At 49.4% G+C, this 27340-nt stretch overlaps 1 protein-coding gene across 1 annotated transcript; it reads right to left on the bottom strand.

The window, feature by feature from the left end:
• Positions 1–4308: 4308 nt before the first annotated feature.
• On the bottom strand, positions 4309–4725 carry NANOS2 (nanos C2HC-type zinc finger 2). Its single transcript, XM_032325100.1, has one exon. The coding sequence runs from the start codon at positions 4723–4725 to the stop codon at positions 4309–4311; it is 417 nt and encodes a 138-aa protein (XP_032180991.1).
• Positions 4726–27340: the final 22615 nt, after the last annotated feature.

Raw genomic sequence — 27340 nt, forward strand, 5'->3', positions numbered from 1 at the left:
AAAAAAAAAAAAAAAAAAAACCTCTAGAATGGCCCCGATTCTGGTCAACAGTGGAAATCAGCTTTAACTTCTAGGCATGCCTCACCAGGACACTTGGACCTCCGCAGATGCACAGATTCATTTTTCAAGACACACACAACTGCGCAAAGTGGGAAGCTGAGGTTCAGGGATTCAATCTTAGGCTTGCATGCTTCGGGGACGCAGTGGTAACTCTGTGGCCTTCTAGATCAACCTTGAGTGGATCTGATTTTCCTTCCCCAGCACTAAGTGGGTGCAGAATGGCCGCTCCTAAGTCTAGAGTGGATCTGGACGGAGGAGGTCATTTCCAAACATTCGCTTCTCTGCATGGAGGGCGGCCTCTGTCTCCTCCTCTGTTCTGTTAGAGAAGGAGCAGAATGACCCCACAACACCCTTGCGCAGACGTTTCTGGTGGCCCTCCCAGCCCACCCAGCCCCTTGTCTGCCTGATCTGAGCCCAGGAGGCTGCCTCATGAGCTATCCATCTGCCTACCTGCCTTGCCTCTGTGTTCATGGGGGCGGGGGAGGTGCGGGAAGATGCCAGCCTGCTTGCATCCTGCCTCAACTTACCCACATCTGCAGAGCTCCCTAAGCCTCACTTCCGCCCACTGCTCCCTGTCTCCAGCCTTCTCACGAGCTGATTTAGACCCAGCTCCCCTCTCAACCCAGCCCCCCAGCCCCCGTGTGCAAAGAGCATTCTGGATGCCTCCCCAGGATGCCCCGTGTATTACTTTCTCAGGGATGCCTGCCTCAGTTTCCAAAGGCAGCTGTAACAATACCACAAAGTGGGTGACTTAAAACAATACAAATATACTCACCCAGTTCTGGTGGCTAGAAATCCTGAAACCAAGCTGCTGGCAGTGTTGCCCTCCTTCTGAAGGCTCCAGAAGAGGATCCTTCCTTGCCTCTTGCGGCCTCTGGCTGCCCTGGGTCTTTTTTTAAAAGAGCTTATTTACTTATTTGAGAGATTGAGAGACTGAGGAGGAGAGCACATGAGCAGTGAGAGGGACAGAGGCAGTGAGGGAAGCAGCCTCCCTGCAGAGCAGAGAGACCCACGATTTCGGGCTCGACCCCAGGACCCCAGGATCATGACCTGAGCCGAAGGCAGATGCTTAACCAACTAAGCCACCCCGGTGCCCGCTTCCCTCTGCTTATAATTACACCAGTCATGTTGGGTTAAGAGCGCTCTACTCCCATATGACCTCATCTTAACTGATTTCATCTCCCATGACCCTATGTCCAAAGAGGGTCACATTCTGAAGTACTGGGGGTTAGGACTTCAACACATCTTTTTGGGGGATGGACAGAATTCAACTCATAACACCAATTGAGGACCTTATGCTCACCATGTCCTAACTGACCCTGTACCCCCAACCGGAACCTGCAGCAGACACCTGCATGTCACCCAGACCTCTCCCTTTCCCTGGGCAATCCCAGAGATGCAGCCGGGATGCAGTAACTCGTGGAGGGTCTGGGCTGAGTGGGGAGTTGGGTCTCGGTCCAGTGTGGAGGTCATGAGAAGCTGCTGGTAAGGGAACCTTGCTCACAGGTGCACGGAGCTCTGCAGGTGCGAGGAGCTGGAGGAGATGGGGCGCAGGGTTTGTAGTTCCTTTGACTTCTTTAGTGTCCCACCTTCTGTCAGCTACCATGCCACTTAATTATGTGTTGCATAAATGACTTAACTCATTCAAAAACAAAACAAAACAAAACCAACAACCCGCACACTTGACAACCACTAACTGCTTGTCTCCAGCCCTCTCCTCTGAGCCCCATTACACGTGTCTAGAAGCTTCTGGGATGTGTCCCCTTGTGAAGCACTTGTGGCTGTCCCCAAGAACCTTCTACACTCCACACTCCAGACCCGCCTCAGCATCTTTCCCTCTTACTTCCCCCAAAGGGTTGGGGTTCTAAAGTGTCCCCCCCCAACCCTTTGTAATGTCCCCAAGTATGGTATGCAACACCCTTTCTCCCTTTCCACACCTGCTGCCCACACTTTGTCAGACACGGTCCCTTTATTATAAACTACAAGGCTCTCCTCCATAGCCCCATCTGAAAGGCCATCACCTTCCTGCCCGATGCAGCTCCCTCTTCCTCTGGGGCTCACCCTCCTGTCAGGGACATGCCACAGCTCTGGGGTTGGGGAGTCAGTCCTCTTTTTATCTATTGTTTAATTTAACTTGGGGGGGGTGGTCTCTGTTGCGCGCAGAGCTGTTTTTGCGAGGTCCTAAACTGGGATCTTTGGTCTCTGTGTGACTAAGGTATGTATGAAGGGGCCCGTGGTGCACATCATGGTCTGGGGTGGGGGGGTTGGGTTGGGGCATAAAGGTCAAGTTCTCACCAGGGTCTGCAAGATTCTCAACTGCCCTTCCCATGTGACTCTCTGACCTTCACTCTTATGACTCAGCCGGCCTCTTGCCCCTGCAGGGCCTTTGAATCTGCTGTCTTCTCTACCCGGAATGCTGTTCCTCCAGATAGTCTCTGCTTGCCTCGTTTCATTTGGATTTTGCTCACATGTCATCTTTGTTCCCTGCTGTACCCACCAGTTCCTTGAAAGATGCCTGGCACAAGGTAAGCCATCAATAAATATTTGTGGCCTGCTGGGATAAAAGAAGCCCTCAGATGACTTGTGCATATGTGGATTTTCAAGGGGCCGAGGATCATTTTTTCCCATCACCTCTCCAAAGGGGATCTGGGAGCCGAAGTTTAAGAACTACCATCAAGGGGATGCCTGGGTGTCTCAGTTGGTTAGGCACCTGCCTTTGGCTCGGGTTGTGGTCCTGGGGTCCTGGGATGGAGTCCCACATGGGGGAGCCTGCTTCTCCCTCTGCCTGCTGCTCCCCCTGCTTGTGTTCTCTTTGATAAGTAGAATCTTTAAAACAAGACAAACAAACAAACAAAAAAGAACTCCCATCAAGTTGGTCCTGGAAGAGCTGTGGTCTAGCGGGGAGGGAGGGGGACCCCTGGACAGAGCCCCAGGAAGGGCATGGAAAAGGAATCTGAGGTTAAGGTGGAGGCTTGGACATGGGGACCAGTCCCTAGGTGACCTGTGTCAGGGAACGTGAAGGGGGGGCATATCGTGAGAGGAACCCAGGACCCCTTCCTGTTCTGCCTCCATACTGGGGCAAACGTGGCTCCCTCCCCCAGCCCCCAGGGGAGAAGACAGAACCAGAGTGATTTCAAAGACAACCAGAAACGCTCTTTATTCACCAGAACTGAACACCAGGCCCCCAACCCTGAGCCAAAAAACGAGCAACTTACAATCTGACCGGAGCTCTTTCTTTTCATTTCCCCTAAAAGAAAACCGAGGCAGTTGCCTTTCTCAAGTGGGCACTAAAACCCCTTTTTTGTCGGAGCTTGGCGGATTTAGTGTTGGAAGATGGGGAAAAAATGGGAGGGAAAAAAAAAAAAAAGACCTTTAACAAGCCATGAGGATTTGAAAGGTGGAAGGGAGGCAGTGGAGAGATGCCCTCCTCCCGCTGGGGAACCGCCCAGCGGGGACTTGCGGTTGGGGATGAGAGTGCAGTGAAACAAGAAGGTCGACCAGGGGGAGCTGAGGGGTGTCCGTGCACCCCAAGGCTCTCCTCTCCCAGAGAAGCCTTGGAAGACCAGATCCCTCCCCCGCACCCCCCACCCCCAATGCTGCAGCATGTCCCCTCCCTTTCCCAGCTCCCGATGGAATGGGCTGCTGGGGCAGGGAAGGAACAGTCCAGGGAGGTCTGTGATGAAACCGGTGAGTCTACAGGTAGCTGAAGAAGGTGGACAAGGCAGGTTTCGCGTCAGAATCCCATCTTGGAAGTTCTCAGCTCAAGCGTCCAAGCCAGTCTTGCTCACTCTCTTCAGATTCTAAGGGCGGGCCTGGGAGAGCACGCTGGGTCCTGTAGGTCTACTGGTCCAAGAACTCCAGAAGGAATGGAACCACGGGGCTGAGAAGTCAAGGGGGCAGGCAGTGCTCGCATCCCCAGCAGCCCGGGAAAGACGAAAAAGAGCCTTGAACGGGGGGGGGGGGCCCGGAAGGGGGGGCCCAGAAGGAGCCCCAAGGCCGTGCAGTCCTGCTGCACCCAGAATCCACAGACACCCCCAGTTCAGAACTCCAAGTCCTGCGAGGTCCCCCTTGGGGCAGAGCTGGCCTGGTTCCCCAGTAGTCTCCAGTGTCTCAGGATCCAGCAGGGACGGAGCTCTGGGAGCCAGAAGCTCCCAAGGGCTGGGGGAGTTGGTGGGGAGGGTCCGGGGACTTGGCAGGGACTGGACCAGGAGGATCGGGGGGCTGCTGCGGGGTGGGCACCTTGTGTCCTCAGCGCTTGACCTTGCGGCCAGCCGAATTGCGCCCGCTGCGGCGGTAGAGAGACTGCTGGCCGCCGTTGAGTGGACAGTACTTGAGCGTGTGGGCCTGGCCCCCGGTGGCCCCACACAGGGGACACACATAATGCCGCAAGATAGGGCACACCACCACGCCCTCTGGGGTCTTCAGCTGGTGTGAGGAGTAGACGTGCCGCGATTCCCCGTTGTGCTTGCAGAAATTACACAGGGTGGCCAGGCCTCTGCCGGCCCCCGGCCCTCCCACGCCCTGCTCCGGCCCCAGAGAGGGCCCGGGCCTCGGGTCCCCATTCCCCTGGGCCTCGGGCCTTTGCCCCCCACTCTGGATCAGGGCCAAAAGCACCTGGCTCAGGTTGAAGTAGTCCTTCCACATGTCAAAGGGCGGCAGCTGCATGGCTCCCAGGCCGGGGGTGGGGAGGCGGGAAGAGGGGGGCGGCTAGAGAGAAGCCAGGGCTTGGGGGCCGTTGGGCAAGAGCAGCAGGTGCTTTTTTGGAGCAGAGAGGAACTACACCCCCCTTTTATACTCCCCCAAAGACCCTTCTAAACAAAGGTGGAGCTTAGGATTTAAAGGGCCCACTCCCTGCCCATGGTCCTGCTCCTCATCTGACTGTAATTCCCCACCGAGAGGGGGAAGGAGGCCCTTCCCCTTGTCTGTGGTCATTGCTCTGCCTCCGTGACTCCTGGAAAAGCCCTTCCTTTCCCTGGGCCTCAGTTTCCCTACCCATTCCTTATAGCTCCATGTGTGCAAATACACCCTTGCCCCCTATCCTCCCTTACTCCGAGACTATGGGCCTCCAGATACTCCAGAGCCATTCCTGATGATGATAACAGGTCCTTACCCCAGGCCAGACACTGTGCTACACAGCAGTTACCTGCGCGATCTGGTCTCATTCTCACAATGTCTATGTGGGAAACGCAGTTACGAGCCCCCAGTGATAGACGAGTTGCTTGAAGCTCAGTGAGGGATACTCACTGGCCTGGAGTCACAGAGTGTGCAAGTGACAGAGCTGGGCCTCTGACCCAGGTCCTGAACTGGGAGCCAAATATTCAGGATATTTGTTGAATCACACTACGGTGTTCGATGCTGTATAAACGAGATCTATGTTCCAGAAATGAGATCTGTGAGATCTGTGAGATCCTTGTGACCACTCAGGGAGGTGGGCATTATCGCTTGCGTTTTATGGAGACGGATGTGAGGCTCAGAGAGGTTAAGGAATGTACGTAAGGATGCTCAGCAGGGGAGTGGCACAGCTGGAATTCACGCCTAATGGGACTCTAGAAATACTGGGAGTTGATCTTAGAGGTAGCAGAGGACCATGGCCTGACACAGTCTCACTTAGAACGTCCCACTTTGACCCTGTGTGTTGTTCCACTTCCTCCCTGACCTCAGGGGCCAAGAAAAAGCTTCCCTCCTGCCCATACCCCCTTCCAGGAATTCTTCCTCCACTAGCCTCATCTATCACCTTGACCAGGGCAGAGTCACTGAGCCTCCTTATATCATTGGTTGCTGGACACTAACCAGTGACCACAGCGAATCTGGCGCCCGTTTCACGAGCTACCAGCCCATTGTGGGGAACAGCCAGCAAATTAGAAAACAGAAGACCCAAGACACCCGGTTACCTATAAACAGGGTGCTCCGAGGGAGACAGGACTGGGGGGTAGTGGCCTGGAAGGTGAGACCACAAAGAAGAATCTTCCAGAAAGAGGGACACAAGATATGGAACCCTGAAGTTGGGGGACAGCAAGGGCAGTGGGGTGGACAGAACAGAGCAAGGATAAGCCAGCCCTGTGTGTACGGGCTGGAAGCCGTCAGATCATAGATTGCTTTTAGGGGATGTTTCAGCAAAGCCCTTTGGGTTTGTCACGGTCATTGGCAGTGACTGGATTTAGGGTGCAGGGACCGCGGATGCCAGAGAACTCCATGATCCACATGACCAAGATCTGTCTTGGGCACCGTGTTACCATCCAGTGTTCCCACTGGGCACCCATGTATGTAGAAAAATGCGGTATTTTCGGATACACTGACTTTTCCTGGAACGCAACCACTGCCCACATTGTTATTCAGAGCTGTTCACTATTTCTAGAAGCCCCGCCACCCCAGGCTATGCTGACTCTGGCAACTGTCCAAACAAGACACAGTTTGTCCCTGTCTCGTTTGTGGAAGTCTCCACAGAGATGCTAGTATCTGCCTAATGAGATGTGTTTTAGATTGGCCTTCTCTGAGCATTCATACATGAAAATAGATTATTATTTTATTATGAATGGCTGTCTTTTATTTCCCCTTTGTAACTCAGGACATGATATTACTTTTTAAAAATAAAATCTGTGTGTTGGTGGTCCATATTACCTGTGAGTTTAATTTCAGAATATTATTATTATTATTATTTTATTTTGTAAGATTATTTATTTATTTGAGAGCAGGAGATCACAGAGGGAGAGGGAGAGGGAGAAGCAGGACTCCCTGCCTCCCAGGCCTCCAGGCTGAAGAGCCTGATGTGGGACTCAATCCCAGGATGCTGAGATCACAGCCTGAGCAGAAGACAAACGCTTAACCAACTAAGCCACCCAGGTGCCCTATTATTATTAATTTTTATTCTAAAAGAATTTGTTTATTTGTCAGAGAGACAGAGAGAGAGAGAGAGAGAGAGAGAGATCACAGAGGGAGAGGGAGAAACAGACTCCCCACTGAGCAGGGAGCCTGTCTCAGGACTTGATCTCAGGACCCCGAGATCATGACCTGAGCCCAAGGCAGATGCTGAACCAACTGAGACACCCAGGTGCCCCTAATTTTAGAATATTAAAGAGACATTTCAAAATGTTTGATAAAGCAAATATTGGGTCTTACAGAATAAGAACCAATGATAGAGGTCAAAGTTAGTCCATTGGTCTTTGCTTTCAGAGCAATAGGGAGCCACTGAAGGCTATAAGCAGGGGAGGGATGTAGGAGAAATGTGTTTTAGGATGCTCTTCTCTTTGCTGCTGATTGGATAGGGGCAGTGGGGCTGTCCCCATCAGCTCACATTGTTTCAGTTTGCTCAGGAAGCAAAGTCTGAACAAAGTGTGTTAAAAATCCCCAATGGGAAACAACATGCTATGCATTCAGAAAGAACTTAATAAATGCTTATTGAATGAATGTGTTTTTTTCTGTGGATGGGCTCATGGTTGGGAAGCAACAAAGGGAGGAAATTCATGAATATCACAGGAAAAGTTATCTTGCCATACGATTTCCTAGCTTTCTGTAATTTCCTTTCTGAAGTAATGCTTTGGATAATGACTTGTTTGATATCTATCCTCAGTGGTAATCCATGAGCCCTGGGAGGTAGGATCAGGGCTGTCTTGGGCACTGATGTGTCCCCAGCATTGCCCAGCGCAGGGCTGGGCATTGCTCAGAGCAGGGAATATTAACAAGATGAATGAATGGGGGCGCCTGGCTGGCTCAGTCGGTGGAGTGGGCAACTCTTGGGGTTGTGAGTTCAAGCCCCATGTCCGGTGTAGAGATTACTTAAAACATATATAGAATCTTAAAAAAAGAAAAAGATGAATGAATGGATGGACATGGTGTGGCCCTCCAGATCACATTCTATTTCCTTGCTCTAAATGTCCACGGACCAATAATAAATTTTCACATGGGTGACTCTTGTATCTTGAGTGGTTACAATGGCTGTCACTGTTCAGCTCTAATGTCTCCTCCTCCAGGAAGCCCTCCAGACCTTCAGGCTGAACCCCTGGGTCAACTTCTCTAGGTGACCACATCCCAGTCCTGCCAACTCTGAGTTGGGGATTGGTCTGTCTTCCCCTCTGGACTGTGAACCCCTGAGGCGAGACTGAGGCTGTCCCCACCAGGCGCCACTTAACCGTCATCCCTTTCTTCAGGTAAGTGCTATTATTAGTCATGATTTGCAAAGGTGGCAACTGATGCTCAGAGAGTTTAGGTGACTTGTCTACAGTCACACAGCTGGCAGGCAGCAGATTTGGGATTCCAACCTGGGTGTGCCAGAGTCCAAAGTCTTTGCCTTTAACCACTGCCCTATACTGCCTCAATAAATACTAGTTAGCACAATGAATGAATAAATTAATGCATCCAAGAGCTCCAGAGAGTCTTCCAGACCATCTAGTCTAGTTTGCCCCACTTTCTTATTTTGCTGATGTGGAAATAGGCCTCTGGATGAGAAGGATTCAAGAATTCAGTTCTTCAAGCCATGATTCCTGGCCAAGATCCCTGGATTCATGTGCACACCAAGCACTTTCTAGAAATCTATAAATAAAAGGACCCCCCTGGTCATATGGTCAACTGTGAAGTTTTCTGCTAGTTCACCGCCCTCCCCCGAAGAAGTGAGTCTAGAACTCTCTGTTCTAGAGTGTGGGGGGGCATCCTTGGGTCAGGCAGTGGGGTGACTCGAGAACAAAACACCCCAGGTTAGTTGGTGGACAGCATCATGGGTAAATGCTCGTTAATTAGCCGCGGAGTCTAGCTGCTAGCCGAGCGGGCTTATTACCTAACGTGTCCTAGCCTTGGTTTCCCCTCTGTCAAGAGAGAATGATGTCATCACCTGTCCCAGAACATAGAGCCTGGTTCCTTGGATGAGTTTATTAAATATTAGCTAAGATAATTAAGACACAGTTAAGGCGATAATTTTTTTTTAAAGATTTTATTTATTCATTTGACACAGAGAGATCACAAGTAGGCAGAGAGGCAGGCAGAGAGAGAGAGAGGAGGAAGCAGGCTCCCCGCGGAGCAGAGAACCCGATGCGGGACTCGATCCCAGGACCCTGAGATCATGACCTGAGCCGAAGGCAGCGGCTTAACCCACTGAGCCACCCAGGCGCCCTAAGGCGATAATTTTAAGGGCCCCTATTTCCTGAGCATTTTCTTTGGGTCAGAATTCTGCCCTACCCAGACCCTGTACAATGCATTAAAAACCCCACTTATCAGATGAGCCATGGGAAGCTCAGAGGGGTGGAGGGGTTTGTGCAAGGTTACATTGGACAGTGAGGGTAGGCTGGAGCCGAATTCAGGACATCTTCCCATTTCCTGTGAAAGTCTGCAAAAGTGGTTAGCAGAGAGCAGGGGTGGGGCGCCTGGATGGCTCCATCAGTTAAGTGTCTGACTGTTGATTTTGGCTCAGGTCACGATCTCAGGGTTGTGGGATCTGTGGGATCAAACCCTGTGTAGGTCTTTATGCTGGGCATAGAACCTGCTTAAGATTCTCTCTCTCTCTACTCTCCCACCTCCTCCCCCACAAAAAAAAGTAGGAGACAAGGTGGGACTTGCCAGGTGTGAGAACTGTAGGATGAGGTGGGAAACTGGGAAGGATGGGGGTAGCTGAGTCACATAGGTTTTCACAGACTGAACACATGAAATCCGCCGGACAGGGATGTATCTTCTTGAAGGCAGAAGAGACAGGAATCTACCACACAGAAGAATGAGGCTCCTGTAGGGAGGGACCAGGACGAGTATGGGGGTCTCTGGGCTAAGTGTTTTCCACAAAGTCATCAGAGTCGGGACCTTTCGCTCAGCAGGTGTGAGTCCTTGCGTGTGGACCCAGTGCCGGTCGCCAGGGCGGTGGGATCCGCTGGGAGCGTGAGGGTGACTATGGACAGGTGGAGGTTTCCAGGTTCCACGACTCCCCTTAATAATGGCACCGACTGTCTGGAGACTCTCCGATTCTGTTGCTCGCAAGACTTTTTGGGTTTTTTTTTCTCCCTTTATTGCTTATCCCATGCCCCACCCCCACTTCCCACCCCCAGTCGTTTTTTTCTAGGACTTTGTTATTACGGCCATATCTACCCTTCCTCCACCTCCCAGTGGTGTTTCACTGGATCAGTAACTGAAAGACATCGCTCCTCAGACAAGCCTTCTTCCCTGGAGTGGCTGGGGCTGTGTACTGAGGGAAAGGCAGAGATGATACTGATGAGAAATTCATCAGCCCTGGTGTTTACTCTCTCACAACCTCCACCCCCACCATGGCGGCTCCAGTCTCCAGACTGCAAGGCTGCCTTGTTTACTGGTGAGTTTCGCTCTCTGCCTGGTGCCTGGAAGTCCTGAGAGGGGCAGGCTGGGCAAGGGTGAGTCAGGAGGAGGGGGACCCAGAGAAAGTGGGGGAGGCACACATAGAGAGGCAGTCCAGATTCCCAGAGGGACTGTAGGGCATGCTTGTGCAGAGGCCAAGATGGGGAGGCACCTGGGTGGCTCAGTCAGTTAAGCAGATAAGCGTCTGACTTCGGATCAGGTCATGATCTCTGAGTCCTGACATTGAGCCTGGCTTTGAGCTTGCACAGGGAGCCCCAACTCCACCTGGCTCCCGGCCCAATAGTGGAGTGTGCTTACCCCTTTCCCCTGCCCCTCTTCCCCTGTCCCTCCCCCTGCTCATGCTCTATCTCTCAAATAAACAAATAAATAAAATCTTAAAAAAAAAAAAAAAGAAAGAGAAAAGAAAGACAGGGAGGTGAGAGACTCCCTCAGGACCAAGGAAGTCATGGTCATTGTCCTCAAGATCTCTGTTGTGCCTGGTGGGAAATCTTGGCACTGCCACTCCCAGCTGTGTGGTTTTGAGCAAGTAATGTCACCTCTCTGGACTCCGTCTCCTCCGTTTAACCAAAAGGGGATCACGGCAAGGGGGATCCTGTTAAGGGGTTATTCTGAGGATGGCAGCTGACAAAACAGGTAAAGTCATTAGCAGAGGGATGTCCACGGTGAGTTTTAGCCATTATATTTAATTTTATTCCCTCACTAAAGATTTACTGAGGAATGCTATGCAGAGGTATAGAGACACGGGGAGAATATTTGCTCATTCATTCTGCAAATATTTACTGATTACTCAATGTATATCTGGCACTGTTCTAGGTGCTGAAGATACAGTGAGGAACAAAACATACAGAAATGCTTGACTTCATGGAGCAGAATTTTATATAGATAACAAGAGAAACAAATGATAGAAATTTACTGGGTAAGGTTATATACTATAGAGAAAAAAAATAAAGAGGGTAGGGAAATAGAGAGTGGTCAGGGAAGGTCTCTTGGAGAAGGTAAGAGAGGACATGTGGGGAAATTGTCTCATAGACATGTGGGGAAATTTGTCTCAAGCAGAGGGAAGAGCCAGGGCAAAAGCCCTGAGGTCAGAGCACGCCTTAGGTATTTAAGGAACATGGGGGGGGTGGGAGATGATGTAGGACCATGTGGGCTACTGTTAAGAAATCTGCCTTGTGGGGTGCCTGGGTGGCTCAGTGGGTTAAAGCCTCTGCCTTCAGCTCAGGTCATGATCCCAGGGTCCTTGGATCGAGCCCCGCATCGTGCTCTCTGCTTAGCAGGGAGCCTGCTTCCCTTCCTCTCTCTCTCTCTCCGCCTGCCTCTCTGCCTACTTGTGATCTTTGTCTGTCAAATAAATAAATAAAATCTTTAAAAAAAAAAAAAAGAAATCTGCTTCGTGCTCTGAGTGAGGAGAGAGCCAGGGAAGATGGGGTTTTCTGAGCAGAGAAGGGTCTGCTTAGATTCAAGATCTTAGGGCTGTTGGATGGGGGAAAAGACTATGAGAGTTGAGGATAGAAGCCAGGAGCTCTGTTCAACCTACGGGAGGGATGATGGTGGCTTGGACAGGTGTGGGCAGAGAAGAAGGGGAAGGAAGCAGTTAGATGTTGAATATCACATAGCAGCAGGAAAAGGTTTCTTTATAAAGATTTTATTTATTTATTTGACAGACCGAGATCCCAGGTAGGCAGAGAGGCAGGCAGACAGAGAGGAAGGGAAGAGGCTCCCTGCTGAGCAGAGAGCCTGATACGGGGCTTGATCCCAGGATCCTGGGATCACCACCTGAGCCGGAGGCAGAGGCTTTAACCCACTGAGCCACCCAGGTGCCCCCAGAAAAAGGTTTCTAAAATGCAAATCAAATTGTGTCACTCCTGCTTCAAATCTCTCATTCTCTGTGAACCTCAGAATACAGTCCCAAAATTTAGCCATGACCTACAGGTCCCTAAACGCCATGTCCACATTCCCCTCTGGCACCCACAGCCTCCACTGTGATCTCTCTGACCTCATCTCCTATCTCTCCCCTGCCATCCAAGCCTCCTTTCTGACCCTCAAATAGGCCACAGGGCCTTTGCACTTGCTGCTTCTCCTTTCCTGAGCCTTTCTTCTTTCCCTTTTATTTATTTTGGTAAGGCTGGCTCCTTAACTCCATCCAACTCTTGGCCCAAGCCCAAATCAGCTTTCCCTGGCCATGCTTTCGCTAGAGCTCACCCTCTCACCCCCAGGTCCTCTGTCTCACCCTCAGTTATTTTTTTACTCTGTTATTACCCTGTTGATCGTCTAGTTTAACAATAGCTGGTTTTACTAGAGTGTAAACCTCACAGGAAAGCATCTGGTTAGTAGTCTTTCTAGTATTCCCAGGCTTGGTACATCATGGACAGTAGAGATGGGTGAATGAATGTAATGGATCTTCACAGTTCCCCACACCCGCGCCTTTGTTAAGTTGACATGGAGGGAGAACGCGCTCTGCAGTCACAGGCTTGAATCCCAGCTCCGCTACTTCCTGTGAACAGCTGTCATGACCTCAGTTGAAGGCAGACACTTCACCAACTGAGCCCCCAGGTACCCTGACAATGAGACTTTTTATTTTAAGATAAACTGTAGAGTCCCCAGTCAGTCATAAGAAAAAATAGAGATCCCGTGTATTCCTAACTCAGCTTGCCTAAATGATAATATTTTACAAAACAATAACATAATACCAGGATGTAGACATTGATATAATCCCCTCCCTGATCATGTCCAGATTTTGCATTTACTTGAACTCATCTGTGTGTGTGTGCGTTTAGTTCCATGTGGTTTTAGAACGTGTAGGTTTGTATTATCTACCACCATTATCAAGATACAGAACATTTCTTGGGGTGCCTGGGTGGCTCAGTGGGTTAAGCTTCTGCCTTCGGCTCAGGTCATGATCTCAGTGTCCTGGGATCAAGCCCCGCATCAGGCTCTCTGCTCAGCAGGGAGCCTGCTTCCCACTCTCACTTTGCCTGCTGCTCTGCTTACTTGTGATCTTTGTCAAATAAATAAATAAAAAATCTTTTAAAAAAAGATACAGAACACTTCCATCACCCCAAGGATCACCTGATTGCCCTTTTATAAACACGCTCACCCCTCTCTTGGCTTTTACCATCTTCTTAATCCCTGGCAACATATTCTAGTGTCTATTTCTATGATTCTTGTCGTTTCAAGAATGTTACGGAAATAGAATTATACAGTGTGCAACCTCTTGGGCTTGGCTTTTTTTCCCCACCAGCATACTTCTCTGGAAATTCATCCAAGCTGTTATACATGCCAAGAGTTCATTCGATTTTATTGCTGAGTTGTCAACCACGGGCTGGGAGTATCACAACGTGCTTAACTGTTCACCTGTTGGAAGATACCCAGATTGCTTTTGATTTTTGGCTGTTTGGATGAAGCTGCCGTGACCATTCATGGGCCCGTTGTATGTGTGAACATGTATTTTCATTTCTCTGGGAAAGCACCCATTGTGTGATTGCTGGGTTCCCTGGTAAGTGCCTGATTCGCGTTACAACAAATGGCCAAACTGTTTTCTCTTCATTGCTTCTGAGATGGGAAAATACAGGTAGCCAGCATTTCCCTTGTGTTAAGTGGGAGAGTTGACACAAATAATTCAGCCTGCCAGTATCCGAAGCAGAGAAAACTAAACTTGCCAACCTACTATTTTTAAGAAGATGGCCAGACTACAACTTCTCCATGTCCGCACCTTTCCTAAAGCTCCTTCCTGATTTCATTCTCATGTTCAAGCTCACTAAGGTGAATGGCTTTTTTTTTTTTTTAAAGATTTATTTATTGAGGGGAGCCTCGGTGGCTCAGTGGGTTAAAGCCTCTGCCTTCAGCTCAGGTCATGATCCCAGGGTCCTGGGATTGAGCCTCGCATCAGGCTCTCTGCTCAGCAGGGAGCCTGCTTCCTCCTCTCTCTCTGCTTGCCTCTCTGCCTACTTGTGATCTCTGTCTGTCAAATAAATAAATAAAATCTTTTAAAAAGATTTATTTATTGATTTGAGAGGAGAGAGAGAGCATGAGTGGGGAGAGGGGCAGAGCGAGAGGGAGAGAGAATCCCAAGCAGACTCCACACTGAGTGTGGAGCCTGATACGAGGCTCAATCTCAGGACCCTGAGATGACCTGAGTTAAAGCCAAGAGTGGTACACTTGACTGACTGATTCACCCAGGCGCCCCTGAACGTCTTTTCTTAGGTTGATTACTTGTTTGTTTTTTAAAGATTTTATTTATTAGACACAGAGAGAGCGCACAAGCAAGCAGAGCGAGAGGGAGAAATAGATTCTCCACTGAACAGGGAGTCCAATGTGGGTTTCTATCCCAGGACCCTAGGATCCTGACCTGTGCTGAAGGCAGATGCTAAACCCACTGAGCATCTTTTCTTATGTTGATTACCTGTTTGTATTCTCCCGTCCAGCGTGGCTGCTTTGCTGTTTCCAGGAACCACCCTAGTCACCAGAGAAGTGTTTTCAGAAGGTGGAACAGGGGTGGTGAGGGGAGAGAAACACTTGGGGAGGGGCGGGGAAGAGATGAGGGGGTCTGCCCAGGATGCAGGGGAGAGGTTTGTCCCGAACCAAGAGCCTGGTATCACCACCCTCCCTTCTGATTAAGAATGGGATCTGACCTACAGGTCCGTCCCTCCACTTCTCACTGTGGGTGGCTTCCATTAGCTTCCACATCTGCCCTTCTCTTCCCAGCGCTGTCTCATATGCATCAATGTGATCTGGCTTCCCATTGGATTCAGCCAACATCTTCCCACCCCACCCCCTGCTGCCCCCCATTTCCCCTCCTCACAGTCCCCAGCCTGGTGAGGCCACTGTTCCCCACATTACCTGCCCCAGGGTACAGTACCATCCATTGGGGGTTAGTTACACCCTTGTAAATTACAACCACTCAAATGAACTGAACAGAATGTGTCCTCTGCTTCCTTTTGGGACCGTAGTCTGGCCTTCCCTGGGGGGTCCTGAGCTTCCTTGGGGATGGGGTGGGGTGAGGATAAGGGTCCCCTGAACATGAATTGGGCTCTTCACAAATCCTGATGGCCTTGCCTCTCCCCACACCGTGCTGCCTCATCTCAGAGAACCCTTCCCCTTCCCGAGTCCAGCACCCCACTTCTTTGAACAAAACGTACACAAACACACAACTCTACGGCTCAAGGACCCCCACCCTTCAGAGAGGCTCTGTGGATGCTCCACAATAAGGACCCCTGGTGTGCTTTATGTCAATAATTTCTTTAAATTTAATTTTTATTCTTACCCAACCACTTTGAACTCTTGTCACCCCTTCTTTTGGTGGTTTACTCCCAGGATTCTAGATAATGTGTTTAAATTGCTACTTATTTTTCGATTTCACATTACCCTTTGACTTCCACTGTGGAAGGTGATGGAGTTTCTTACACACAGGCCCCCTCCCCTTAAAGCACTCGCTCTCTCCTTCCTCATTGTGGAATTGCTTCCCAATTTATTATTAGATCAATATTCATGCCTTTATTATTAGATCAATATTCATGCCTATATTATTATGAATAAGTAAAACCCTGTCCCCAGCCGAGCCTTCTAGTATGCTATGATTACACATCTTTTCTCGGACAACTTTAAGTTTTCAGGAGATCGAACAGTCCGTAGCTGTTGGCCTCATCTCCCACCACGAAAAATTCTTCACCGTAACACTAAAAGCTCCTTGGGGTGCCTGGCTGCTCACTAGGAGGAACACGTTACCCTTGATTTCAGGGTCCTGAGTTTGAGCCCCACATTGGATGGAGAGATTACTACAGAAAAAAAAAAAAAAGAAAGAAAGAAACTTAAAAAAAAAACCCTCTTCTCAAAGGTCCAAACATGCTGCGGAGACACGGCAGTTATATCAAGTGATATTAGGAATTTTTCTAAAAAATTTTCAGGTGTGATCATTGTATTTTAGCGATGTTTTAAAAAGCCCCCCCCCCTTTTTAAGGATTTATTTATTTATTTGAGAGACAGAGAGAGCACAAGCAGGGGGAGGGTAGAGGGAGGGGCAGAGGGAGAGGGAGAGGGAGAAGTAGATGCCCTGCTGAGCTGGGAGCCCAGTGCGGTCGGTGAGGGACTCCATCCCAGGACCCCGAGATCATGACCTGAGCCAAAGTCAGACACATAACCTACCGAGCCACCCGGGAACCCTAGTAGCTGTATTTTAAACCAGCACTCTGGGTGATTCTGGTGCACACTGGCATTTGAGAATTCTCCCCAAGAACTTTTTATTATGGAAAATTTCATACATACACTGTCATGGGCTAAATTGTTCCCTTCCTGCCCCGTTCATTCGGCATTTGGTGAGGGGGTCATTGGGGAAATAATTAGGGTTAAATGAGAACATAAGAGTGGGGCCTAATCTGATGACACTGGTATCCTTAGAGAGAGAGACATGAAAGCACACATTTTCTCTGTTTCTGTCTCTTTCTCTGTCCCCCCAGCACGTAGGAAAGGCCACATAAGGACGCTGTGAGAAGGAGAGAAGGCAGCTGTCTGCAAGGCGGGAAGAGAGCTCTCACCAGAAACCAGACTGGATGGAACCCTGGTCTCGGACTTCCAGAAGTGTGCGAAAACATATTTCCATTACTGAAGCCACCCAGGCTAGGGTATTTTGCCATAGCAGCCTGAGCAGATTAACACACACACAAAAGTAGAGAACACGGTTTAGTGAAGCCACAGACCCATTACCCGCCTTCGCTGTTCCTAACACGTGGCCATTTTTCTTTCATCCTTGTTCCCACCATGCCTCTGGCATCCGTTAGATTATTTAAAGATCCACTCATTTATTTTTGAGTGGGAGAAAGAGAGTGTGTGCACACAATCGGGGGGGCGGGACAGAGGGAGAGGGAGAGAATCTCGAGCAGACTGCCTACTGAGTGGAGCCTCACTCCAGACCCTGAGATCGTGACCTGAGCCAAAAATCAAGAGTCAGATGCTTAACCACTTGAGACACCTAAGCGCCTCTCTTCAATTATTTAAAACAAACCCCGACCATAGTATCATTTCAATCACATATGCTAGAGTATGTAATTCTAAGATTTAAAGTAGAGCAATACAGTATGATACCTAAATATTAATCATAATTTCTTTCTTTCTTTTTTTAAGATTTATTTATTTGACAGAGATCACAAGTAGACAGAGAGGCAGGCAGAGAGAGAGGAGGAAGCAGCCTCCCCGCTGAGCAGAGAGCCTGATGATGTGGGGCTCGATCCCAGGACCCTGGGATCATTACCTGAGCTGAAGGCAGAGGCTTTAACCCACTGAGCCACCCAGGTGCCCCATAATCATAATTTCTTAATACTATCAAATACTCTCTTTTAAAGAAAGATTTAATTTTTTAATTTTTATTTTTTTGAAGATTTTATTTATTTATTTGAGAGAGAATGAGAGAGAGCACAAGATGGGGGAGGATCAGTGGGAGAAGCTGACTCCCCACTGAGCAGGGAGCCTGATGTGGGACTTGATCCGAGGACTCTAGGATCATGACCTGAGCTGAAGGCAGATGCTTAACCAGCTGAGCCACGCAGGTGTCCCAAGAAAGATTTTATTTTTAAGGAAGCTCTACACCCAATGTGGAGCTCGAACCCACAACCCCAAGATCAAGAGTCACACATGCGCCACCAACTGAGCCAACTAAACACCCCAATACTATAAAAAGTTCATGTGTTTAAAATTCAAATGCTCAAATATATATATATATATATATATATATATATATATATATATATATCCAGACATCATTCATGACTTACTCTGGTACATATTTCAGCATGCACATATTTCCTAACAGGAAGTACTTTCTCCTAAACGACCATAGTACAGTTATCCAATTCTGGGAACTTAGAATATAAATAGAGTACTATTATCAAATATAGGTACTCAAATTTTCCTAATCATTTCAGTAATGTCTTTTACACCTGTGGGGTTCATTTTTCTCAACCAGGATCCATGCTACATTTAGTGATAACATCTGTTCCATTTCCTTTAATCTAGAACAGTCCCCTACCTTTTTTTCTTTCCCATGAGATTGAGATTAAAAAAATAGACTGGGTGTTTGGTAGAGTGTCCCTCAATTTGGGTTTGTCTGATATTTCTTTATGATTAGATGTGTACATTTCAGGCAATTGGGCAAAGGTGCTATCCTGTCCTTCTATGTGGGGAGTGGTGGCATGTGGGGGCATGTGACCTTTGTTTGTGGAATTATCGGTGATGCGGAGTTCCATCCCTTGGTTAAGGTGCTGTTCACATCTCCCCTTGTATAGGTGCCTTCTCCTCTTTGGAATTACCAAGTCATGTCGGGAATGACACTTTGAGACAATATGGAGATCTGGCTTAGGATACATTTTAACATTTTAAAAAGAGCTGGAGACCTGAATTCTCCTTGCTCTCAGGGAATAAACATTTTATTTGGGGATGGGGTGGGGGAGGAAGACAACAGAGCAGCAAATAAGCAAATACTTAAGAGGTTCAGAGTGTGAGCCCAGTGAAGGCAATGGCTGTCTTGTTTACTGTTGTGTCTGTTGTCTCCATCAGCACCTGGCACATACACATTTTAAAGACATATTAAAATCAGTGAATGAATGGCATTCTGTGCTATAAAGACTCTAAAATAGGATACTGGTTAGAGACTCTGGGGTGGGGTGAGGTGAGTTGTGTGGCTGTTTTAGGTAGGATGTTGAGTTGAAAAGAAGATGAAAAGCAAATGTAAAAGGTCCCTGAGGCAAGGCAGAATTTGGTGTGTTGATGAGCAGAGAGAGGACCAGGAATGGGGGTAGGGGGAAGCAGAGCCAGTCAGGCTGAATCCAGGTCCCCTCAAAATCGGCCTGATGGGCTGGTCAGTGGAGTGGGACTCTGCAGACCATGTTCGGTAGTGTGGCTTTTACATGGAAATCCTGGGGTCAGGGTAGGGGTTATAAGCAGAGAGTGATGTGATTAGGGATCCCTTGCTATGGAGAAAGACATCTCTTTGTGCCTTTCTGTGGATTCTTTTACCATATGGGGGGACCCACTGAGGAATCTAATAAAAGCTGTAAGTAAATGCATGCCATTTTGTGCACCGTTTCAGACGTCCATTTGGTCCATGCCAAGCCCCCCAGACAGATAAACTGATAGACAGATAAACTGAGACTCACATCTACTAATAACTAGCACCCTTAGTCTGAAGAGCCCTTAGTCTGAATCAGGCTGTGTTCTAAGTGCTCTAAACATAACTCAGTCTTTGCGGTAATCCCAGAAGGAAGGTCCTTGATGATCCCCATTATGTAGATGGGAAAAAGAGAACTAGAGACAGCCTTTCCCACGATCCCATAGGCAGTCAATGACAAAGGAAGGGTGAGTCTCTCTCTTCTTAGCTATTAGGCGAAGACTCCCTCCAAGTTAACCCAATCTCAGGGGTCAAGGACACCCTGAAGTCCATACTAGGTCTTTCCAAAGGTCTCGGGCTCAGTGGCTAGAAACTTTGGTTATTTAACCCTAGTTATGCCAGGAAGGCTGGACAAAGGCAAGGGGTGTCATTTTTGGGTCCCGGGAGGACCCGAGGCTTGGAAGGCGGGGAGGCTGAGCTGTGGAGTCCCACGGCTGGCGCGGTGGGCAAGGCGGGGAGAGGAGCATCCAGTCAGGGTGTGCGTTGTGTACGTTTGCTGCTTGTTACCTTGTGTCTGCTCCCGGAGTCCGTGGGAGTATTTGAGTCTTAGTAAATCAGAGCATAGGCTCGGGAAGGAGGTTGCGTGGCTTCAGCTCCCGCTCACGGCTCACTAGCTGGACGATTTCGGGCAAGTTACTTAGTGTCTCTGTGCCTCCTTTTCCTTGTCTGTAAAATGGAGATAATCACAGTTTCTATCTCATAAGGCCTTGTGAGGGAGGAGTCAAGGAGATGGTGCATGTCAGGTGCCACCTAGCCTGCAGCGGGGAGGCGGCGGGGGGCTCCTCAAGGGCAGCCTATTCGGTCTAGTGTGTCATTCAGCACAGTGTGCGGGGTGACATTCCATCAGCTTCACAGCGCTTCCCCTGGGTGTTATTGTTACCATCCCGTGTATTCCTGAGCGCTTGGAGGAGCTACATCGATACTTTCCGGATCTTCTGTTCCTGTGGCTAGTTACAAGGTTACCCCTGGCATCCACTCTCAGACCCTGGCGCGAACCCGGGTTCCAGAACCACTCCCTTTCCGCAGCCTTGCGACCCCAGGTCTACAAGCCAGAGCTACCTCCCCTGTCTGGGAGGCCGGCGTTCCTTAGCCACGCCCAACCACCCCCGTCACCCCTAAGCCCTCCAATTCCAGGAAGGAAGCCGTGAAGCCACGCCACCTGTCAATTCCAGGTCTCGGTGGGCACAAACCCTCCCACACTTTACCACGCCTTCCTCCGTTCCCGCTCTAGCCACGCCTTCTCCCCCACCTGGTCCCGCCCCCCAAATGCCTTAGGCCTTGAGCAGTCACTAGATTGTGGAGGGGTGTGGGTCCTGGAGACTTTATTTGCCCTCAAAAAGTTCTTGCCATGGGAGGTTGGCGAAGTACATCTTGCCCTAGGGACACATGAATCTCTGGGCCTTGGGGTGTAGGCAGCAGTGGAACCGAGAGATCTCTGCCCACCCCCTCTTTGTCCGTAAGTGATCTGTATTTCCAAAAACCTCTCCAGGGATCAGTCTTCCGGTGGGGAGAAGAGAGCCAAAGGCACCTAGGGTGATGTGGGGATACCCCTCACCAAAGGCCACTTGTTTTCTACCTTCATCTTCAAAGTTCCACCCAATCTCTGGAATCTATAGCAAGAGAGGAAAGTGTTATGATTGTTTTGTTTTGTTTTTAAAGAGGGGTGGTCAGAATTGGGTAGGCTCCCTCTTGCCTCTAAGATACAAAACTTAAAAAAAAAAAAAAAGAAAGAAAAGAAAAGAAAGGGAAAAATGACACTTCATTTACTAAAATCAACAAATGAACTACATATAGCTGTCACTTGGGAACGACCCAGAGTGGGGGTCATGCCTCACTGAGTGAAGAGAGGGGGGAAGGGTGGCTCCAGGAAAGGTGAGGAGGGGGCTTCTGGGTTTTGCCCCCAGCCATCCTGTCTGGATTTCTCTATTTTCAGGTCTCTTTTTCTCTTTCTCTGGGTCTCTACTCACCCCCTCTTGATCTCTGTCTCCCTCACTCCAGGTCTCTATCCCCCATCTCTCTAGCTACCCTCTCTTTTGTGTCACTGTCCCAGATCTAAGTCTCTGTCCCTCTCTCTGACTTCTCCCCTCCTCTCTGTGATCTCCATCCATTTCTCTCTGTTTCTGAGTTTCTCTGCCTTCTCAATCTCTGCCATCTATCTGGACTTTTGGCCATATCCCTTCTCAGCCCTTGAACGCCAGGCTGAAGATTGTCCATGGATATCTCTCCCCATCAAATCCAAGGCTGTAATCCATTCTTCTCCTCCCAGATTCCCCTTTTGTATCACTGGTAAGGGCCAAGTGACTAGTGCTCGTGAATGGAAGACTGGCAGAAGCGACAGAAAGAAGTTAGAAAGGCTTCTGCACCTTCCCCTTCCCGGTGATGGTGGAGCCCATAAATGGACACCTGCTGTAGGCCCGCATTGTACTGTTGTGTGAGCAGGAGCTAAGCTACTGTTGCCCTAAGCCACTGAGATGTCAGGGTTTATTTGTTATAGCAGCTAAAACTACCTTACCTAATACCATGCCCACCCTTCCTTCCCATACAGAAAGCTGACAAGACCACGCTAAAATTCCTGAATTTTCAACTCACATCCATCTCCAGTGGTGGGACAATGTCCTCTCATATTAGGACCCAACCCACATCCTGCCAAAAACTGAGTCAACATTTAAAGGTAATTTTACCCCAATATTAGTCTCTACCTTTGACCTACCTGACTCTGACCTCCGGTAAATTCCTAGTTCTGTTTATGTTATAACCTACTTCAACTTTGTCCTTAGTGCCACCCCTGTCTTGGCCTAATTCTCTTTCTAATCGCCTTGGCTCTGATGCGACCCTTAACTGTAAGTTTGATTATTATGACCCACTTATATCACAAGTCTAAACCTTAATCCTGGTCCTGAGAAGAGATTCACCCTGACCTTGATCCCAGCGTCAGCCCCAATGCAGTCCTAAGATCCAAATCCAGCTCTGATTTTAGGTATAATCCTAGCCTTGATTTTGAGTCTGGCTGTCTTAACTTTATAACCAATCTTTACCCAGGTCCTGGGTACCTAGCCCTAACCCAAACCACGGCCATAACCTGAACACCAGGGCTAATTGTCACCTTTACCTGAATCTTAACCTTGTCGTCAAACCTCAAACGAAACTCTACCAATAACGATTGCTACTGATCCTTAATCTTAACCTTAGCTTGATCCTTAATTTCTAATCCTAATTGGACCCAAACACCAGTTCTAAGAGTTTCACATGATTTGGAGTCATCCCTGACTCTTCTTTCTGTTTTACTTTCCACCTCCAGTCTGCCAGTCAGTTCTGAGAGTGCTACTTTCACATTCTATCAGTGTCCGACCATCCCTCTTTCCCTCCACAGTCACCAGGTCTGACTACCATCATCTTCTTCCTGGACTGCTGCAGCCACCCTCCCCTGGGCTCTATGTTCATTCCACTCTTCTAACCCTCAACCCAAAGGGATCTTGTTAAAACCTGAGTCAGCTCACATCTCTTTGCTCAGAACACTCCCATGGCTTCCATCTCACTGGGAGTAAAAGTCAAAGTCCTATATTGGCCCCCAAGATTCTAAATAAAATGGCCCCCATTGTTTCCTATCCGACCTCCTTTCCTCCTCCCCTTTCCTCGCTCACTCTGTTCCAGCCACCCTGGCCTCCTTGCTAGTCCACACATACTCCAGGCACATCCCACCCCAAGCTCTTTGCATTTGATGTTTTCTCTGCCTGGAATGCTCCTTCCCCAGATATCCACATGCCCACCCCCAACTCTCCTTCAGGTCTTTACTCACATGTCACATGTCCAGTAAAGTCTTCCCATTCAGCTTACTGAAAATTGCAGTGCCTCTCTCTTCCAGAATTCTCTGTTTTCTTTCTCAGCCTCATTTTTCTTCATGACATGTATTATCATCTAGTGTAGTGTGTGGTTTACTTATCTTGTTTACTGTCCATTTCCTCCTATGGAGCACAAGCTCCCCAGGATAGGGAAAATTGTCTCTTTTGTTACTCAATGTCTAGAACACTGCCTGGCACATAGTAGACGCTTAATGAATATTTTTGAATGACCATGTACTTCCTGAGAAGGATGCAGCTCCATTGCCCTGTAGTTCTAAGATGATTGTGTAAGAGGAAGAAGAGTGAAGAGGGGCTGGGGTGGCAGTGGCCACAGCTTCCACAAAAGCAAGTTGAGTGTTCAATTACACCTGGTCAACAGAGGGCGTGGCTCTGTCCCCAAGCCCCTGTGACCACTTTTCAGCTGACCAGGAACTCCCTAAGCTTTTGGCTCATGTCCACCTGCAGTGAGAGCCGCTGAGAAGCGCGAAAGCCTGGGTTCTCTTCCTAGTTTGTCCGTGGAACCAGGGGCACCCATATATTCCGCCCCCTTACGGCTCTGAGCCTCCAGTTCAGCTGAGAATGGGGTGAAGGCTAAGAGGGAGACTCCCCTCACACTGGAGCTGGAACAGGAGATAGGGGTGGGGATGAGGCAGGAACACCGTGGGGCTCGGTACAGCCAGTGGCGACGAAGGAGGAGAGAGAAGGCCATAGAGATGGAAGGACTAAATACAGCTGGCTGGCGAAAAAAGAGTCAAAAAAGAGAAAAATAGAGACAAAAAGAAAGGCCCAACGTGAGAAGCACAGGAACACAGAAACAGAGGTGGACAGAGGACGAGTGTGTGCAATAATAGGGAGAAAACGGCTCCCCCCAACATCTTTCCCGCCTAGCGTCTATTCGCTCTTGCCTAGCACTTTCCGGTGACTGCACGGACTGGTAAGCAAAAAACTACAGCTCCCAGAATGCCTTGCGGTGGGGTTCCGGAAGGGGGTTTAGGTTCCACCAATCAGATGCCTTCGCGGGAAGCTTGAATTTCTAACTCAAGTCAGCGGGGAGGGAGGTAGCCGCGAGGCCACTGCCCTGCTTGGGGATTTCTCAGAACTGGTGCGATTGCGGAACCAGCGGCAGGCTTCCTGATCGCGCTGGAGGAGCGGCAGTTCCCGGGCGGATATTTCTGGAGGGTGGATTTGGGGGTGCCTTGAAGGCTCGGACAGGCTCGGTGTCCCTTCATAAGTCCTTTTCTGTTTACACTGGCCAGAGTAGATTTTGTTCACGCCACTGAGCAATACTGGGTACACAGAGAGGGAGAAAGAGATGCAGAGGCGGACAGAAACAGAAAGTCGGAGAGATTCCATCTCCAGCGGGGACAAGGAGAGAGACAGAGCCCTGCAGGGATACAATGAGATGATGATTTTTTTTTAAGGGGAGGGGGAGAAAAAGAGTGATAGAAGGAGGGAGATAGGGTGACACAGACACCCAGAGAAATACTGAAGGTAAACTGAGGCAGAGAGGAGCAGAGGCAAGGATAGGGAGGGGGGCAGAAACAATGTCCCAGAGCTCTCCCCGGAATGTTGGCGTGGGAGTGTTGGTGGAGAGGATCCTTTAGAGACTAAACTTCTCCAGAAGGCAGAGTTGGAGGCCAGAGATTGGAGGGGGCCTGGGAATTGACTTGCCAGACTCACCAAAGCCTCGCCTGCTGATGGAGCGGTTTTCCTTTTCTCATTTCCCCCCCCCATGCTTATTCCCAGCCCCAACCTTCAACAGCCCTAACTGAGGAAATCGTAGTGTCTCTGAATAGACTCTCCACCTGCTTGCCACTCGCCTCTCGGGCCTTACGCCTGAAGACCAGCCTACTTGACTTGGGCAGAAGTGACAGTGGTGATTCAGCCACCTTTGAGGACTGAGGCCGATTCCTGAGCTTAGAGGACGACTGAGTGACCAAGAGGGGTGGAGGGAACAGAAAGAGGGTCTGCAAGAGAGGGAGACTGAGGCAAAGAGAGGTGGACCCAGGGGCAGAGAGATGGGGACCCAGGGGAGGGATGGGGCAGTGAGCCAGGCAAGCCGGATCTAGGATTCCAGGTAGTGGACTCAGATAACCGGGCTTCTCTAACTAGTTGTCCTGAATTCACTGTTGCCCCTCAGATGTCTTTCTTCTCTTCCTTCTAGAGTTGTCAGATAAAATACAGAATGCTCTGTTACATTTGGATTTTAGAGAAGTGACAGCTAATATTTTGTGTAAGTACGGCTCCAATATTGCGTGGGACATATTTACACTTAAGAAATTTTTTAAAAATATGAAATCCAAATCCCACTGAACATACTGTATTTTTATTTGCTACGTCAGGCCATCCTATCCCCATCTGTTTTGTTTCTGCCTCTTTTTTGTTTCCTCTTTGTGCTTGTCTTTCCCTCTGTCCTAGTCTGCCTCTACCTTCTCTGTTCTCTCCAGGCGACCTTGCTCTGATGTGTGATGGCCTCTCAGAGCCACTTCTGAAGACCCCGTGCCTCCACCTAGGCCCCCTCTTCCCTCTGTCCTCCCATCCCAGGCCTGTCTCTAGGGCCATCTCCCTCCTCCAGGCCACTCCTCCATCTTCTTTCTTCATCTCTCTTTTCATCGAGGCCCCCCACCCCTGAAGCCCACCCCCACCCCCACCAGAGGACAAGGTTTGAAGGCTTTCAGGGAGTTAGGAATCCCCCATTACTCACCTGCATCCCGACCTCATCTCCTTTCCTTTTCACCTCCTGGGTCAGAGAGGTCAGAAATTTTCCCAAAGTCACACAGCAAAATAGAGACCAAACCCTCACCCCACCCCCAAATCCCTTCTAAGTTCCCTGCTTCCTGGTGGAAAATTCCTCTATTTTGCCAGAAAACGGCTGGTCTTGGCAATATTTCTGAACCCCAGGCAAAACGTGAGGGCCTGCAGGCAAGGACCAGAGTTGCCTGGGGTGCAGGGAATGGTAGACTTTTGAGCATCTACTATGCACTAAGAGTTGGAGATAACGGCTTCTGAGCTGGCAACATGGGAGCGGTGACTTGTGGCTGTTGCCATGTCCCTAGGCCTGAGAACATAGGGAGTGCTCGATAAATGTCTATTGAACAAATGAATGAATGAATGAATGAGTGGATGAACAAAAAAACACACCCCAGGCAGTTGAGGACCCTTCTCCATGTCTGCTACTCTCTTCATTCCCACCCCCGTCTCTTTCTCACTTTGTCCCTGCTCTGTCCCTTCTGCCTTGGTTTCTGTCCTTCCCTAGAGTTATTTTATTATTCAGATTCGGTCAGAGGGGTCTCCACAGTGATCACCACGAGCTGAGCATCTCTTCTGTGTCAGGCACTGATGGGGTGAGGTACTCGTGGAATCCTTCTGGAATATTCCAGAAGGATAAGTACAGCTTTGGAGGATCTTTTCCATACATGAAGACTGAGACCCAGAGAGAGGAAATGAGATGCCCAGGTCACAGCAGAACCTAAACCTGTCTCTCTATCTCACGTGCCATTCTCCCTCCCCCTTGGCACATTGTCACCTGCCCAGCCATCCCTGACTCCTCCACAACGTAAGGACATTCATACTAAACCCTGACTGCAGGGTCGTAAACTGAAATGTGTCCAGGGCGGGGCACATAACACAAAAAAGTAGTGGAGGGTTGGGAGGGGCTGAGGTTGTCTGCCTTGGCTGATGGGGAGAGCCTGGCCTGCTCCAGCCAGTTCTGGCCACCCAGAGATGCTACATCGGATTTCTCAAGAGGGTCTTGCAACCCACATTTTCAGAAGTCTCCTGAGGCTTAACTGCTGGCACCAAATTCACACAAAACGCTGTTCAGGTCAAACGAGATCACGTGTGCCCCAGATAGGCCTGCTGGCCGATTGTTTGCAATATCTGAATTGTGTTTAGTTCCAAGTGCCAAAGAAGAATTTCCAGATTTCAGTAGAATATATGTTCCACGAAGACAGAGATTTTGGGGGTCTGTTTCGTTAACGGCTTT

The sequence above is a fragment of the Mustela erminea genome, chromosome 19, assembly GCF_009829155.1.
Source record: "Mustela erminea isolate mMusErm1 chromosome 19, mMusErm1.Pri, whole genome shotgun sequence".
Lineage (NCBI taxonomy): Eukaryota > Metazoa > Chordata > Mammalia > Carnivora > Mustelidae > Mustela > Mustela erminea.